The sequence below is a fragment of the Nannobrachium achirus genome (genome assembly GCF_963921795.1).
Source record: "Nannobrachium achirus genome assembly, chromosome: 2".
Lineage (NCBI taxonomy): Eukaryota > Metazoa > Chordata > Actinopteri > Myctophiformes > Myctophidae > Nannobrachium > Nannobrachium achirus.
Genome location: NC_137811.1, coordinates 39,707,478 through 39,725,449, shown reverse-complemented (window position 1 = coordinate 39,725,449; position 17,972 = coordinate 39,707,478). Strand labels below are relative to the sequence as shown.

General features: G+C 43.3%; 1 protein-coding gene across 1 annotated transcript; it reads left to right on the top strand.

The window, feature by feature from the left end:
- Positions 1–6,855: 6,855 nt before the first annotated feature.
- On the top strand, positions 6,856–17,705 carry onecutl (one cut domain, family member, like; the record flags this gene model as incomplete). The annotated part of the gene is made up of 2 exons (XM_080749420.1): positions 6,856–7,918; positions 17,395–17,705. The coding sequence occupies 2 exons, from the start codon at positions 6,856–6,858 to the stop codon at positions 17,703–17,705; spliced, it is 1,374 nt and encodes a 457-aa protein (XP_080605546.1).
- Positions 17,706–17,972: the final 267 nt, after the last annotated feature.

The window sequence follows — 17,972 nt, the reverse complement described above, 5'->3', positions numbered from 1 at the left end:
AATAGATCAATGCTCATTTATACATATAATTTTTTTCAAACCCAATCCAGTAAAATTAATTCGTTTATTGATTATTCACAGTGATCCCTGTAATGCCACGTCTCGTGGTAACAATTGATTTCATCGATTGGTTAGGGATGGGTGCTGCTGCTGCGCCTGAAAATAATTTAGGCCTGAATAAAAAATAAAATAAAATATAGACTAGCCTATAGATGCTGCATATTCCAGAGGTATAACGTAGTATTGCAATGGGGGTACATTTTTTAGAATAAATAGATCTGAAATATAGGCTAATTTGGAGCATTTATTTTTGTCTTTGAAAACAGCATGTTAACCTTTTTAGTGGTGGTATTTAAAACAAAACTTAAGATGGAAATTATAAATCCTCGTAGGCGTAGCTATTTAAAAAAAGGGTGTGTTCAAATAAGCTTTTACAAACGTTGATAATTATGCTAGGCTACTTACAATAATAAGCAAATAATAGTAGCCTAACAGTAATAATAATACAAATACAAATAATAGTAATAATAAAATAATCGTAATAATTCAAATAATGATTCAAATAACGATGATGATGATGATGATGATGATGATAATTCTAATGAACCACCTCTAAAATATAAAAGTGAACGTGTAATATAAATTGGCAAGTCTGAATAGAATCACACATATATTAACAACATGTCTGCAATAAAATATAACTGGTTGTTTTGCCCTAGTCTAATGCATTCATAATGCCTTGTTTGTGTCAATGTCGAACAAAAAAAATTAACAAATACCTCCTTTAGCCTAAATATATTATTTTGTGCCCTGGCCCTTATACCTGTAGCCTATACAGGTGTAACTAATTATTTGATAATCAGGCCTATTACACATCAAAGCTACAGCGCTGACAACTCGCCATAGAACAGACAGCATGAAACAGATAGCCCGCAAAGTCATTTCTTGTCTTTATTGTAAATGTAATTATGTGAAATAAACGAGAATTGAAATAAAGTGTGTTTGTCTGTGTTTTACTGAATGTCCTTAAAGCTCGTATTTCTAAATATTTGTATCCTTTTCCATTTGCCCATCACATGTGTTAAAGCAATGGCACCATTTAGAAACATCCTCTGTGGTTTATTTTGGACCGACGATGAGACACACTGAGGACTTTATAACTTTTTAACCATGCATGGGGTTTGAACTTTCTGATCAGTGGTTTTCTTTTCAACCAGTGGTCCAGGGACCACCAGTGGTCCTCGAGGGAGTTCCAGGTGGTCCTCAGCTAAATGATGGAAGAGTTGGTAACCAAATGGACCTTTAGGCCTATATGGCTCTTGAGAGTCCATTTGGTTTCATTTTATACACTCTCAAGAGTCTATTGTTGAACTTAATTTACAAGAAGTCTACACAATTACAGAATGAGAAGAATTGTCAATTTGATCAACGTTTGCCTGTCATCTCTCCTATGCTACCAACATCGATACAGCATTGAATTGTGGACAAAATCATATCCAACCATAACAAAATATTCTAAGTCTTGGGTCTGAGAGGATAAATCTCATCAAATGGTGGTCCGTGGCTCAAATGCCAAATAAATAATGATCCATTCCTTATGATGTGGAAAAAGGTTGAAACTGCATACTGTATTATGTTACTAAGGCCCCATAGTGGACCATTTACAGTAAAAAAAATAATATATATTTTCAATGGACCGTTTGGACCCTGCAAACGAGTTCCTCAAAACACACGTGAATTACATCACACATGTTAGCCTATAAACGTATATATAGTTATAGTGTCCAACTAACACGTGTTGAGTTAAAAGTTACACAAGTTGTCCCAGCTATAGACTAAGTTATGCAATGACATTTAACGTCACAAACAGACCTGACACCTGAATCTAATTGGACCGTATTTTCCATCGACACCAAATCGATGATATTTTTGACGATATTGAATGTTTTTTGATGCTACTTTATTTGATGAATTTAATACAAAGGACCACAATGGAAACACGACTGAGTATTTTTACTGCCTACTCGTGCTGTTTTACATGTCTGTCTAATCAAATATTCAATCAATTCATTCAATCGATCGTTGCCAAAATACATTAAAATCTACAAGCTATTTTTTTGGCAAATGTTCAGGTGGTTATAAAGAGTTGGCCCCCTTTCAACTGGTCTGTAAGTGTAATAGATGCATTTTATGTAACATAACAACATGAACCGACATACTTTTGTATGACAAATGATACGTACACACACACACACACACACACACACACACACACACACACACACACACACACACACACACACACACACACACACACACACACACAGAGAGAGAGAGAGAGAGAGAGAGAGAGAGAGAGAGAGAGAGAGAGAGAGAGTAAGAGAGAGAGCGTTACAGTGTTCGTCAATGTTGTTTTATCTTTTTTTATATATACTGTATATGAGTTGCATTCTTTCTCAAAATGTATATAACATATTGTAACTTGCTACCAAAACACAGCTCATGATGACATCGTATTGGAACTAGGCCAACATTTATATCTAGTCAGAGATTAAACATAAAAAAAATTGTTCATATCTGCATTAGCATGAATGTCCACCTCAAGTAAAAAAAAAAGAAAAAATTGTCATTAGAAATAAAAACACACACACACACACACACACACACACACACACACACACACACACACACACACACACACACACACACACACACACACACACACACACACACAGTTTTTAGGCTAAACTAAAGGAATTCCTCGAGAATAGTCAGTGATGCTGATGCGTGCATGCATTGCTCCGTGGAGGAACTGTTCTTGGTCCTGAAATGTTCCAAATGAAACGCCTTTCCTCACTGATGGATCCGAGTGGAGATAGTGTGATGTCGCCAGTCGATATTTCATTCAGGAACGCCACTATGTATCCAATGCACCAGCCCATTATCATTTCCAATAAAATATTACATTTTAGCTTTTGAATTAAACTAGATTTGGGGAGTATTGTCGATGTTATGTGAGTGGCTGAAATTAATAATGTATTGACAGTTTTTATTTATAATCCACTTGTAATTTGTTGTTCTGCAACACAGGACAGCGGATTCTGGCCTATAGCTGCCTGTGTGTAGGTCTGTTTATTTGTTGCAGCCTACATATATAGAGCAATATTCACAGCACGTCCACTGATCCTGGAGAGAGAAAAAACACAAGGCTTGTTATATAGATTCGTCTCGACAAAAAAACCTGGGACGCCTGTATTTATAATGTGTCAATGGGGCGAGGAGGAGCAGAGATTCATGGCCACGCGGTTAAAAAACCTGTTAGTTTATCAATCTGTAACTCTGCCATTGTACAAAATGTACAGTTAATTTAATTTAGCCTAGACGTGAATTAATTATAGGATTACCGTGTGCCTAGTTGTGATGAACCAACCAACCAACCTATATGTCTGGGGGGGATATTCTATCTCGGATGTCAGCCCTGATGCCTTCTCGGATTTTCAAGCCACAGAAGGTGAACTTTCACCCCGACCTCCAAAAGGACCTCTTTTTTTCCTCCCTCCCTCTCTCTCTCTCTCTCTCTCTCTCTCTCTCTCTCTCTCTCTCCCTCTCTCTCTCTCCATCGCTTCTGTGGCCGCGCTGACCATTTTGCCTCCTCCAGCTACTTGCTATCCATACGTGTATCTCTCCATCTTGGCTTTTCGCTTGGCGGATCGATAAGGGCAGCATCTGCTCCGGGAAGGCAGCGGTCCCACACCGCACGCACATGCACGCACACGCACGCACGCGCGCGCACGCACACACACACACACACACACACACACACACACACACACACACACACTGCATCTCTCCTCTTTTTCTTTCTTTTATTTTTTCTTTCTTTTTTTCCCTCCAAACGCCAGAATTGCTCATCTCTGAAAAATAAACTGACAGTTAGATATTATATTAGTATGCGTACCGACCAACCCTCTCTCCCCCTCTCTCTCTCTCTCTCTCTCTCTCTCTCTCTTTCTCTCTCTCTCTCTCTCTCTCTCTCTCTCTCTCTTAACTCCCAAATCTCTGTCTCTGACATATAGGCCAAAAAACACATTCACGCGCATATGGACGCTCACACGCACGCGCGTGCACGCACATACACAACAGGACTACAGTCCGATAAGCACCGTGTTAAAATGAAAAGCTGGTGCCAAAATAGCTGCAATAGGTCGAGTATCTTATGTAAAAAGGTCGCATTTAAACGAACGGCCTCATTGATCTTGTTTAGGGACTACAGATTGGAGTGTGCGCGCAATCTGTTGTCAATGGGCCCGCTCAACCGTGGTCTGAGTGCTGATTAAGAGGTTAGCTAAATGAATCAGTTGCAAAAGCGTGTCACTTGACAGCGTTGTCTAAAAGGTCGGATTAACAATTGTTCTAAAATCACCTAAAATACAATGGAGAGGAGGGGGGAAAACAAATAAATACAAATTATGCAGAATGTTTTTTTAAAATGCTCTCTTTAAGGGACCAAATGTATGAATTAATCAGGATTGTGCCTGTCTACAGGCCTACCAATATGTAAATACATAGATCATTTTTTTTACCTTAGTCAATAAGCCAGTGAAGCGATTCTCATAATTACATATTCACCATTAATACAGTTTTTATTATCTCACCATGCCCAATTTAAATTATGAATGTCCCCACTCAGATAGGCCTATTAATAGGCCTACTATATCCTATGTAAGATGGACACCAACTGCAATAATAAAGAGAAATAGCCTATGATGTAAACTAATTTAAAGATGAGGTCCTGAGATGAGATCTACCTCCTATACAGTATTCTCATATTGGAATAGGCCTACAGTTTCAAAGTACAGAAGCAACCACAATATTTATAACATCATACTGTACATACTAAAATCTGTGGCTAATTTAAATATGAGAATTGTTACATTTACCTCGTAGGCTACATGGAATAGGCCTACACAGTTTCAAAGTAGCCACACAGCAATCACAATATTTTTACACCATTCATACTAAATCTGTAGCCAATTTAAATATGAGAATTGTTATAGGCTACATCTACCTCCTTGTATTTTTTTTCTTCTTTTTTTCCTCCTCCTCTTTTTTTTTAATAGGCCTACAGTTTCAAAGTAGGCCTAGACAAGCTATATCACAATATTTCACCATACATACACACCATACATAAATATGTAGCTGCATGATGCGTGATGATGGCAACATGTCATTGATCAGCTGGAACAAACAAGCCAAGCACAGCAGAATGACCAGGATGTATAGCCTACACAGGGTTACAGCAGAATTCATCAACACCCCGTGCTGATACTATCATCATCAGCTACTGTAGTCAGATGAGCTAAAGACAGACAAGCCTAAGTTTTGGTGGGGGCTGCCTGTGTGTGAGAAAGGGTGCATCTTCACCTCTTTCTTGTGGTCAAAACCCCGCATCCCCCCTCCCAGGAGACGCCTGGCCGAAGCGAAAGGGTTAATTGGGGAGTTGGAATTTCATTGCACATCTGTCAGATTTTTAAGCCCGGTGACGTACCGAAGAGTGTGAGAGAAGGAGAGGGGGAGGAGGAGGAGAGGAGGAGAAAAGAGTTGCTGGTGAAATCGATGAAGTGGCAGCCAGGCAGAGAGAGAAGCAGAGGAGGAGGAGGGAGGAAAATCTCACGAGATAATGAAAGAAAAAGAGCAGAGCTACTACTAAGGTGAAGAAAGCGAGTCTAGATTAGAAGCCGCAACGTTTGTAACAGTGTTATTACGATATAACGGTAAAAAATAACCGGGTACACCGTGTGGTTTTGGTTGAATGTAGCATCCCCCTCAGTGCACCGATCGGACACATTGTGTGATTCTGCGGACGGACGGACGCACGCACAGACAGACAGATAGACAGACAGACAGACAGACAGACAGACAGACGGAGGCTGCTGTGGCCGGAGGAGAGACAAGCGATGCTCAGGACGGACAACAGCCGCGGATGATGCTGAAATAAGTGGATAATAAAGGTAGGATTCTCGGTATAAAAAACATGCAGTGTATCAGGGGACATACGCGAACGTACGTTCGCGTTTTCTGATAGATTGCATGCTTTATTTGGCTTTGGTAACGCTCGTTGCATGATGTGTTGAGTAGCCCTAATGTGTGTTGATCGTGCAGAGCTTGGCTAATAATTCAGTATTCACAACTTTGCATCAGATGGGGGGGGGGAAAAGTGTGTGCTTTTATTTGGCGTGTTTTTGAAAACACCGACGTTTTTTTTCTTTCTTTTTTTCTCGTGCGTTTTGCAGCGGAATCCGTCTGATATAATTTTGCAATTCCCATTGTTTGTGAATGTGACTTATGACTGCAATTAATGGTTTAGCCCACAGACGTGGTTATTTGACTGCTTTCTTTGTCTATGTAACGATACAACTTTAAAAGCAGCACCAGGGTAATTCCGCGTATTCTTGTCTCTCACGCAGGCACAAAAGCAAGGCATCTGCCGAAGAACACCGTTCAGCACCACAGAGAGAGAGAGAGGCTAGGAGTGTTGTTGCACAAATGAAAAATAATATGATATGTTGAGGTTCCCTCTCGTTTCTACCGTTACACACTCGTTACTGGACTTGGAGGGAGTTTGAAGACACTACTTAACTTTATCAGATAATTAATTAGACACCCCATAAGCCAGGAAATCAATTAATTCACTGATCAATAAATCCATACTCCCCGTGTAACAAGAGACCTTCCAGACGGTTAGCCTGGCTGTTGAGCAACAATAACAAGACAGATTCGAACAGCAACAATAATAATAAAACAAAATTTTCCAGCCAAGAAGCAAAAAATATTTTTGGGGGAATTTTTAAAAAGATGGATGGGGGTCTAGGGGAGATGTCCCTCCACAGTCACTCGGAGCTGGCGCATGGCCAGGACGGCAGGCCCATGCTACACGCTCGGGACCTCTCGGCTGCTTTCCCCAGGCCCTCCCTAGGGGGGCCCACCATGTCCCTGGAGCCAGAGCATCGTCCGCCGGGCTTCGACCACTCCATGTCGGCGCTGGGCTATGGCGGGGACGCTCCGTCCAGCTGTGGCAGCACCTACACCACCCTCACCCCTCTCCAGCCCTTCGACGACAAATTCCACCACCATCACCACCACCCCTGCCTGCCGGTCAGCAACGTCATAGGGAGCTTCACCCTGATGCGCGAGGACCGAGGCCTCAGTGGCAACTTCTACAACCCCTATGGCAAGGACCTGGCCATGTCCCAGAGCCTGTCCCCACCCTCCACCGGCTCAGGCTTGGGCTCGTCCATGCACGGCTATGGGAGCCTGGGAAACAGCCCCAACGGCAGCGGGGGCCAGATGCTTCCCGGCGGGTACGAGGTGCACGGAGGGAACATCTTCTGTCGGACGGCGGACTTCGCCCGGGAGATGTCCCCGCCTGGCCTCGGAGGAGGTGACTCTTCGGTGGGCCACCAGCTCAACAAAATGGACGCCCACCAACACGTACCGAGCCACCACCCCCACCTCTACAGCCAGCACTACCAGCCTCACCACCACCCCGGCCAGCAGGCCTCCAAGATGGGCGAGCATCTCCACTCGTCCTCCTCGGCCTCGTCCTCGCCCAGCGAGGGCATGCTGCCCGGCGTGCAACCTGGCAGTGCCAGCGGCGTGGGGGGAGTGGGGCCGGCCGGAGAGGAGATCAACACCAGAGACGTGGCCCAGAGGATCATCACGGAGCTGAAGAGGTACAGCATCCCCCAGGCCATCTTCGCCGAGAGGGTCCTGTGTAGGTCACAGGGCACTCTGTCTGACCTCCTGAGGAACCCCAAGCCCTGGGGCAAGCTCAAGTCCGGCCGGGAGACCTTCAAGAGGATGCAACGCTGGCTCCAGGAGCCCGAGTTTCAAAGGATGGCCTCACTGCGGCTGGAGGGTAAGATCTGCCTTTGCTCTCTGTCTATACCGTGCATGCACAACTGCACAACTACACAGCTGCTACACACACACACACACACACACACACACACACACACACACACACACACACACACACACACACACACACACACACACACACACACACACACACAAATATGATATGAAACAAAACACATACAGTATACTGTACACAAACTCACTCACTGGCCTTGTTTTCCCCAAGCGCCTTGTGTCTTCCACAAAATTCTTTCTCTGAGTTCAGTATTCTGCTCAGGTCAGGATTTGAGAAAAAGCAAAAGCATCCTACTGATATTTCCCCAGTTCATATACCACTATTTGGCAACCATATGATCTTAAACACTATAGAAGGAACTCAGGGATACATTGAGGACAGTCCAGACAGAACAGGCCATATGTCCAGTCCCTTTGTTTACTTTGCTCACACACTGCCCCTATTGATCTGTACAGTAGCTCTAATCAAAAGAGCCACAGACATTTGCCCTCTTCTTAAATGAACCATGAAGATCAGCATGGGCAGCAGTTGGAAATTTAATCGCTTTCCAGTCCACAAAATAATTTGTGCAGATGTGCCATTCTAGAGCCACTGATTGATTCTAACAGTGATTTATATCTGCTCTGTGCTTGGCTGAAGTTGACTTGGCACCGTGTTTGATGTAAATTGAGATTGAGCTTTCGCCAGACATTTCTTATCAACATGGTCACAGAAGCAATTAATGCTAGGCTAAAAAGAAATGCATTTGTTTCTGTTGTTTTACACGGAGGCACCACACTTGGCTTTTTTTATTCATTCTCTACAGTATTCTATAATCTTGGAATAAATGATTGGTTGAGTGGAGGAGCATGCAGTATTCATACAGACTTCTAGGAAGAAAGAATTCTTTTTTTAAAGAGCCAGAATGTAATCTGCTGCTTGACATTTGATATTCTTGGGGGATATGGATTGAAGACAAGACAGCACGGTGTACAGTGCAATGTTACAGTGTTGTGCCTCCATAGGGACCAAGAACCCATCTGATACACGAGGCACAGAAAGAGATCCAAGTGAACACAGTAATATGAGATGAGCAGAGGGGAGTGTGTCTGTGTGTTTCTGCAAGTGGGCTGCTCACTGTGGGGGTCTGTGAGCAGTACGTGTGTGTAAGCCAGCCCAGTTGATCACTGCTTTTCACTCTCTGTCAGCAGCTCAACTGATTAAGCCCAACAGCACAATAGGGTTCATAGGTAATGATTGTGCACTCTTGCAATCCCCTCACAATTATTGATCTTTGATTGTTCGGCTCTCAGAGCACATGTGTACAACCTCCGTTCAACAAAGTGTTACACCAATCACACCCAAACTGGTTTACGAAGTGATGAATTAGGCTTGGAGATACTGTAATTGTGCAGAAATGTTGCTCTAAAGACAGCTGGATTATGGCCAGCTGCAGTCTTTATGCTGTGAATTCGAGATGCATAGCCGTTTCTTTTTTAGCAGGATAAAAGTGAGTGCTACCTTTTTTGTCTGTATCTTGACTGGAATTATGATTTAAATATCATTTTAGCTTATTTGTCCTTACAAACAGAGACATTTTTTAACAACCCACTGCTCAAAATCTAAGCAGCGGATCAATCATGCTCATAAAAAATTAAGGGCCTTACGCAGAGAATGTATTACCAGCATGCTAACATTTGACAATGCTTTTCTCTCACTCCCACATGGCCTAAACTTGCATATTTTAGTTCTTGGCAAAGCCACAATTTGGACAGCTCTGCACTTTTCTACATAACCTACTTTCCGAGGGGGTTGTTTTTTTCTCCCTTCCCCTGGCCAACCCCCTTTTGTTTAATTACAAGCCTCTATTGATTTCCATGGGAAAGAGCAGCACGCCTTGCCCACACACACCTCGGCCGCATCGGCAAATCGAGACTGGAATTAGAATGCAGAGTGCCCTGTGCTCCCCAGTCTGAAGATAACTCAAGCACTCTCTGCTTTACGCCTCAAGTTTTAAGATGATCCTCCTTAATGCAGCACTTCGCTTAAATACATACCATACCCTTCAACATGACAGTGTCAGCCAGCAATAATCTGTTGTTCTGATAATTCCCTGCTATCTGTCCAGTATTGGGGGGCCGGGCTGCTGTGCAGATCATCTGAGGCAAATGCATGTCAACAAAATGATACGCTTTTAGTTGTCATTTTCTTTTCATACATGTCTCTATGCAAAGACACAGTGCAGTACGGTATATACACGGAGCAGGAGGTGATCCCTTGGATTTATCTGCAGTATGTGTGTGTGTTTCTTTTTCCCTGTGGTTTGTGGTGGTTATGCTCTATTGGATTACTATACTGCACTGTATATGAGATGCATCTTCAGCCCGACCTTAGGCTGTGTGGAGTAGGCAATCAGGATTTAGCCCAAGAAAGAGGCAGGCGAAGCAGGATAAAGACCACACAGCCGTGCTCCAACACTTTAAAGTCGAGAGGAGGGGGATCAGGGACTATAACTTTAAAGATGATGGCTGAAGCCCTTGACTAAAGGTCTAAATGAATAAGAAAGGTCAATGTGGTTTATGTGTCGGCTGCACTGCCTGCGCCCCCCACCTCCCCCCATCCCCCTTAGTAATGAAAGCCACAAAGACCCCATCCATTGCTGCATACAGTTCACATTCGCTTAACAAAGCTCAAAGGTCACAGAGGACGGCATTATGCATATCAGGGAATCGTAAACAACCTAATATGTGCCTTTAACGTCGAGGTCCTCCCCAAACAAACAGAGTTGATTTACTTATTTATTTATTCTTTATCTGGTTTTAGCAGCATCCCCCCACTCCGGTGCTGAAAGGGTTAACCAGCCTCTGTGGGTCGAGGAGTCTGAGCTGCACAGATTTAATCAATAATTTCTATCAGCCCCTGGCCCAAGAAATCAGCAGGGGGTGGGCTGGGGCTGGGGCTGGAGGGGTGGTGGGGATGTTTGGGGGGGCAGGGGGGGGAGCAGGGAGGGGGGAAGGCTGTGAGGGGAGGGAGGGGGGGGGGGGGGGAATAGGGGGATGTAGGTTCAGACGCCGGGGGGTAGGGAAAGGGCTTTCGATCACGTTTCAGCAACACGAGACAGGGGCATACATCATGATTAGGGGCTGTTCCCACGATCATAAGAACCCTATAGGGGAATATTTATGTCTCCAGGAGTAGCCCGAGTGCCAGGGATTTATAGCATGGTAATTGTGAGCCTTTTACACATGATTACAGCATAAGGAAGCATTTACTTAATGGTCGGGCGTTATGATCGTCGGTAAGCATTGGGAGGCACAGGAGGGACGGAGGGGCGGAGGAGAAAAGAGTGGTCGGGCATCCTCCGACTCCCCCATCAGCACCATAAATCCATGGTACAAGCGAGCTAACCGCCGCTATCATGTCACTCCTTTCATTACTTATTACATGTACTGTATAGCAGTGAGTGCACCATAGAATGCCTTCTGCACACTCCTCCAGTACAGGTGCAGCCAGGAAGATGCGTAAAAAAATGTAACATGTGGAACATAAGAAATTACATTATTACAATCTATATAATATTAAAATATTGACATGTTTCTGACATCTTGGACTGTATGGATTTTAATGAGACACGGCTCGATACCTCTCAGAAATGCAAACGAGCTGTAGACGTCTAAAAGCCAACGGCCTCTCTGCACTCTCGAGTTGACAAGAGTGCATCCTCTCTAGTCAAATGCTTCCTTTCAGATGGTGATTGGAAGCAAATATACGCCGGGAATTAACATGAGATTTATTCATGCAGAATTCAATGTATGAGGTTCAGAGATGCAGGTGGTTGTCGAAGCAGTCAATGCTATATGCAGGGGTGTCACAAGGGGGACTAAGTTACTAGGGCCCAAGGTGGAGGGGCCTTAATTATTTTATACTTTAGCTATTGAAGACTAACATTTGTAACTCAAATTTTGCTTCTGGGGGGTCCCTGGAACTAAATATTTTAAGATGGTGGTCCGTGGCCAAATACATATCCTTTCGGGGGTCCTTCACATGAAAAGGTTTGAGCACCACTGACAGAAACACAGGTTTTTCAAAAAACCTTAGAAGGATTTGAAATATTCAAAGACTTGCACAAATCTTCACGATTAAAAAAAAAGCAGATCTACAAGCTTGCAGCGCAGCACCAAGTGACGCGCTGCAAGCTTGCATATCTGCTATTTTTCAATAGTTAAAGTACCCAGGGCCCAGAATTTGGTGCGACACCCCTGGCTATATGGTGCGGTTGTATAGTCTCATATGTGATGCTCTTTGTGATAACCATGGCACTGGTGTGTGGAGAGGACGGCATTAAGGTCACACTTATTTTTTCGAGTGCTCTGCTGATGAGAGATATTTGCCACTATATGTGGTTGCTCCTGAGAGGTGCCGGTCATACAGTAAACATCAGTATCAGTGCACGGCAGCGTGTGAGATGTTTCTCAATGGGGAGATATAAGCCAATCAATTGAACGGTCTCAGTGCTGCTTTGGGACCAAAGGTATAGCCCCGTTGTGTGCGTGACCAGTGTGTGTGTGTGTGTGTGTGTGTGTGTGTGTGTGTGTGTGTGTGTGTGTGTGTGTGTGTGTGTGTGTGTGTGTGTGTGTGTGTGCTTGCACGAGAGATAGGGAATGCATTTAAGTGTGTGTGCATGTACACCAATGCTCACACTTAAAAGCCCATTTCATACCATCAGCAAAAAAAGAAAGACACAAAAAAAGAAAAGAAAAACTCCACCACACATTGCTGATTGAGACCTCTAAAAGTGTGCATTTAGGTAATTACACGAGTCGCCCAAATATGTTTCAGTCCACTTAGGGCTTCTAAACACTCTGCCGACTCTGCTGGTTTCACTCACCTCTGACGTAACCCCCCTTTAATAGAAAATAAATTAGTTCTCCCTAAAGTGATTATCACTCACTCTTGCCGCCACATGTAAATGACTTTTATGAGAAACTAATGATGTTGAAGTGTCTACTAAGGCTAGGCAGAGGGGAAGTGGAGGAGACAGACAGAGAGAGAGAGAGAGAGAGAGAGAGAGAGAGAGAGAGAGAGAGAGAGAGAGAGAGAGAGAGAGAGAGAGAGAGAGACAGACAGACAGACAAGAGGGAGGATGTGTTGACTCCGTACACAAAGACAGAGATTGGTGTTGTGTTTTCTCTAACTTTAGAGGTGGTGTTTAGGCCTGTCACAATTATTACATAATCGTCTAATTGCAATTATTTTGTCATAACCGTCATAATCGTTTCCAAGTTGAACAATTTTCATATATTTTCAAACATTTTCAAAAATAGTGAAAATAGCAGATCCATAGGCTCAAAGAGCTTGAAGATTGGCTTTTTTAAGTATAAAGTTGTCAAATATGTCCGTCATTTCATTGTATATTTAGGTTATGTGTCATATCTGCCATGTTCAACTTCAAAACCTAAGAGCCAAACAGAAATGTAATTGTCAATGACAAAAACACAATTAAATTGTAATCGAAATTATTTGAGTGACAATTAATCGTCATGTAAAATGTCATAATCGTGACAGTCCTAGTGGTGTTGTGGTCCTGGCAAAGTGATAATTTCGGTAACCTAATAGGCATTTAGGCAGCATCATGTAATGACCCCCTAAACATACAATAAATCATTGCTACTTACTGCTACTTCATCATATACAGTAACATGCATGTAAACAATTGCTCAAAATACAGCAAAATACAGCTAGGCCTAATCAAAACTACGGTGGAATGACGGCCTGCTGCTTTAACCTACCGAATTAGTTTGACAAAATTAATTTATTGTTTGTTTTTTGAAAACGGGGCATGTTGAATCCATCATAATTGCTAGTCATTATTATTATTTTCTTTTTTATGATTGCAGCAAAGGCATTGATGAGTGTTGCAGACATTGAGCTATTAGGTGTAAGAAATTCTTAATTTCTAGCGGTATTGATGGCTTAGTTAAGGCGCATAGCATACCATAGGCTCTAATGTTGCCTGACAGCAGGTCGTGGGTTTAATTCCCAAACCCGGTGGCCTTTCCTGCGCGTCGCTTCCTGTTTCCTGTCACTCTTCCCTGTACCAATAAAGGAAGAAAAGACCCAAAATATTTTAGAAAAAAGGAATCCCTTATTTATAGAATCACTCAGAATATTATATTATTCATGATTCATGGTACCTTTAGGCCTCATGAATCGTATACTCTTACGTATACTCTTCTTCTTCAGAGTGCCCAAATGGCCAGGGTTGCATTTTGGAAGCCTTGGACAAAATGCCTTGGACAAAAATGCTAAATACAGTATCAGATGTATGAAAGAGTCCAAAAAAAAAGTCCAGCACACAGCATACAGTACTATGTCAGACTCAAATTATCCTTCGCAAGGAGAGGATTACCAACCAAGAGCCAGAGGAATATGTCAAATCTCTTGCGCATGCACGCACAGGCACACAGGCACACGAGCACAGGCACACACAAACACACACACACATACATACACGCACGCACTCACGCACGCACTCACGCGCACGCGCGCGCGCGCGCACACACACGCACGCACGCACACACACACACACACACACACACACACACACACACACACACACACACACACACACACACACACACACTCAATACAGCAGCAACAGATTGATAGCCGGAAATTAATGAGTCAATGACAGAAGCGTTATCACATGAGAAAAGCAGGGTGCCTAGCCTACACTATGTACAGTACCTGTAGCCATCTACTTATTGACTTGTTTAGTAAAATCCACTTTCCACAGTCACTCTCAATTAGGGCTGGGCAATATATCAATATTATATTGATGTATCCATGTTGTGTTATTAGACTAGATATCGTATGTGATTACAGATAGATTTCATAATATCATGAAACAGGTTGTCTTTTCCTGGTTTTACTCACTTCATTTTATACTTATTCGAAAATAAAAATAAAAAATGCAAAAAGAGCAAGCTCACAGTGCATCACATTGCGACGCGTTGTGAGCTTGTAGATCAGCAATGTTTTCCTAAATATTTGCTACATTTTTCAAAAATGGCAAAAGTAGTAGATTTACAAGCTCACAACGTACCGCAAAACGTTGCAGAGGTGGTAGCTTTTTTTTAAAGCAATTTCTCGTTAGGGGGCCTGCAGCCAGGGGCTATATGACAATTTGGGGGTTATTGAAAAGAATGGATTATCCTCACCATTTTAGATGCTCCTACGGTGTAATTTATTTATTATAGTCCTAGCATGAAAGTGTTTGAGAACCCCTGAGTGTGTATGTGGTGAGAGGCAACGACCACCACGGGAGCAGAGGAAGGCATCTCGTTCAGAAAGGAGCCCAATGCTGCTGTATACTCTAACTCAGGGGTGGGCAACTTTGATGATGGCGAGGGCCACTATATTTCCACCTTCACTCCAGAGACCACATTGCATATTGCTACGTCCTACTTGGTCATTCTAGTATCTCATACAAAAGAAGCAAAAAATAGCAGATCTACAAGCTCAAAACGCATCGCGCTGCGATGCGTTTTGAGCTTGTAGATCGGCTATTTTTTGCTTCTTTTGAATTGGAATCCTGAATCATTTTTTGTTATTTTTGAATTGGAATCCTGAAATGTAACATTTTGATTTAATTTCAAACACATTTAATTATATACTCATTAGGGATGGTCCGATCAGGTTTTTTGGAACCGATCACCGAGCACCGATCACAAAAGTTTGATCACCCGATCCCGATCAATCACCGATCCGATCAAGTTATTATTTATATTTTCTAAATGTTAATGTTTTAACTTTATTTCATTCATTCACTCATGAATTCATTTATATATTTGCCTTATAGTTATTTACCAGCATTACTATGTATTTATTATCATAGCAGTAACTAATTATTCCTTCAGCACTGTGGAAATCAATACCCCAAAATGGCCTCAAGTGGGCATACTGAACGGCTGGTTGATCAGATGCACCGATCCGATCGGATCGGTGAATTTACCTTTTGATCTAAACCACCGATTATCGCCGATCATGCTTTGATCGGCCCGATCCGATCCATTGCCGATTGATCGGTAACATCTCTAATACTCATGTTAACTTTATGAACTTAAATACAAATACATTGGACATAAAAAATACATTTTAATACTACTATACTAGTCATTAAGCTACTAATATAGTCTGAGGGAATTAAACCAGGTCATGTTAGGAATTGTAACAGCTGAAATCAATAATATATCAGTATTCCGGTATTAACCTGCGGGCCGCATTAAGCGAAGGTGGGGGCCGCATGTGGCCCCCGGGCCGCCAGTTGCCCATGTATGCTCTAACTCCTTTACTGGGCTAAATTGAATGTTTGACTGAGTAATCTTGTAGATTTTCCTCAAGGAACCGATTCTTGAATTCTGGAGTCTTGTTATAGCGCGAACACCGAACATGATAGGTCTTGGCTACACGAATACTGTGAAAGGATCTTTAAAGTGTTTCACAACTGCTGTCTTTCTCTGTAATTGTTTTAAAACTTGGGCATTATAAATACATTTGTTACTCGATTTTCTAATTTGTAAATCAGTTGTTGCACTTTCTCATTTGTTTCAGTTGGAAATTTATTTCTTGAGGGTTGTATTGTGTTTGGCACATTGTCAGCAGGCTTTACAGTTTACGCCGTACACAACCGTTGTGTATAAAGACCATGGTGATAACACCGGAGATTTAGCTGGGCCTAGTTATCTAGTTTAACCAAGCAGGGTACAGCAGCTCACTGGCAATGAGATGTGATCGCGTGAACATCTTAATTCCTTTACTGTGCCAATGAAACAAGTCGCTGATTCATCTCTTTTAACTAATCAAAGTTGCTTAGCTAATCTGTTTTCTTTCAACAAATCCCCCTTTCTCCCAGCTAATCCATTTGTCCTAGTTATGGAGTCTCTGTTAGCTAACCAATCCACCCCCCCCCCCCCCCAGAAGTGTATTTATTTATTTGATTCTATTTCATTCCCCCATCCAGGCACGTGCACACACATAGACTTCAAAGGGGGCTTGAGCCCCTGCCCTTTTATCTGTCTGTAAAAAGTGTCCTCTCCAGACCATGAATACAGTTTTTACTATGGTGAAAGAAATGCAAATGCCCCCCCCCCCCTCTTTCCATGCCATACCCAAAGGCAGCATTCAAGAGAATTGCCTTGCCCTTGTCCAAACTCTCCTGAACTTGAATGCAGCATCTTATGTTGAAAGAATTGCCCTCTCTGTGTAGAAATCCATGCCCTTATGCCACATGTCCAGTATTGACTTGATTATGCTTAGTTCAGTGTGGTATCAAGCACCGAAAATAGCCGACCTCCAAGCTCACAACGCGTCGCAGTTGTGAGCTTGGAGGTCTGCCATTTTCGATGTTTTCTCCAAAATTCCCTTTTAGAAATTTCAGCCCCTGCCTCTCTAACATTCTCTGCATTCTCTTCCCTCAGCCTGCAAGCGGAAGGAGCAGGAGCAGAGCAAGCTGGAGCGCAACCAGGGCCCCAAGCGCACCAGGCTGGTGTTCACGGACCTGCAGCGACGCACCCTCCTGGCCATCTTCAGGGAGAACCACCGACCAGCCAAAGACCTGCAGATCACCATCTCCCAGCAGCTGGGCCTGGAGCTCTCCACCGTCAGCAACTTCTTCATGAACGCCCGCCGCCGCAACATCAACAAGTGGGCGGAGGAGGGCCGCCCTTCCTCCACCGGCTCCTCGGGCTCCAGCGTCTCGTCCTCCGCTGTGTCCTGCAGCACGGCCTGATGGGAGAGGCGCGCCGGAGAGACGCGACGCGGGGAAGGTGCTGAGGGAGCAAGGGGGCACATAGACTGGTCTGGGCAGAGATCGGCCGAAATAATGTCCTCCTCGTTATCAGGGAGCGACCGAGGCGGCTAATATTGAAGTATCTTGAAGCATTTTTTCAAACCAAAGTTGATCGCCCCCTTGAAATGGAAGGGGGCGATACCCAGAATGATATGATCGTAGGATATGAGGTCCTACGTTGTATAGTCAAGGGTGCATATAAGTTGA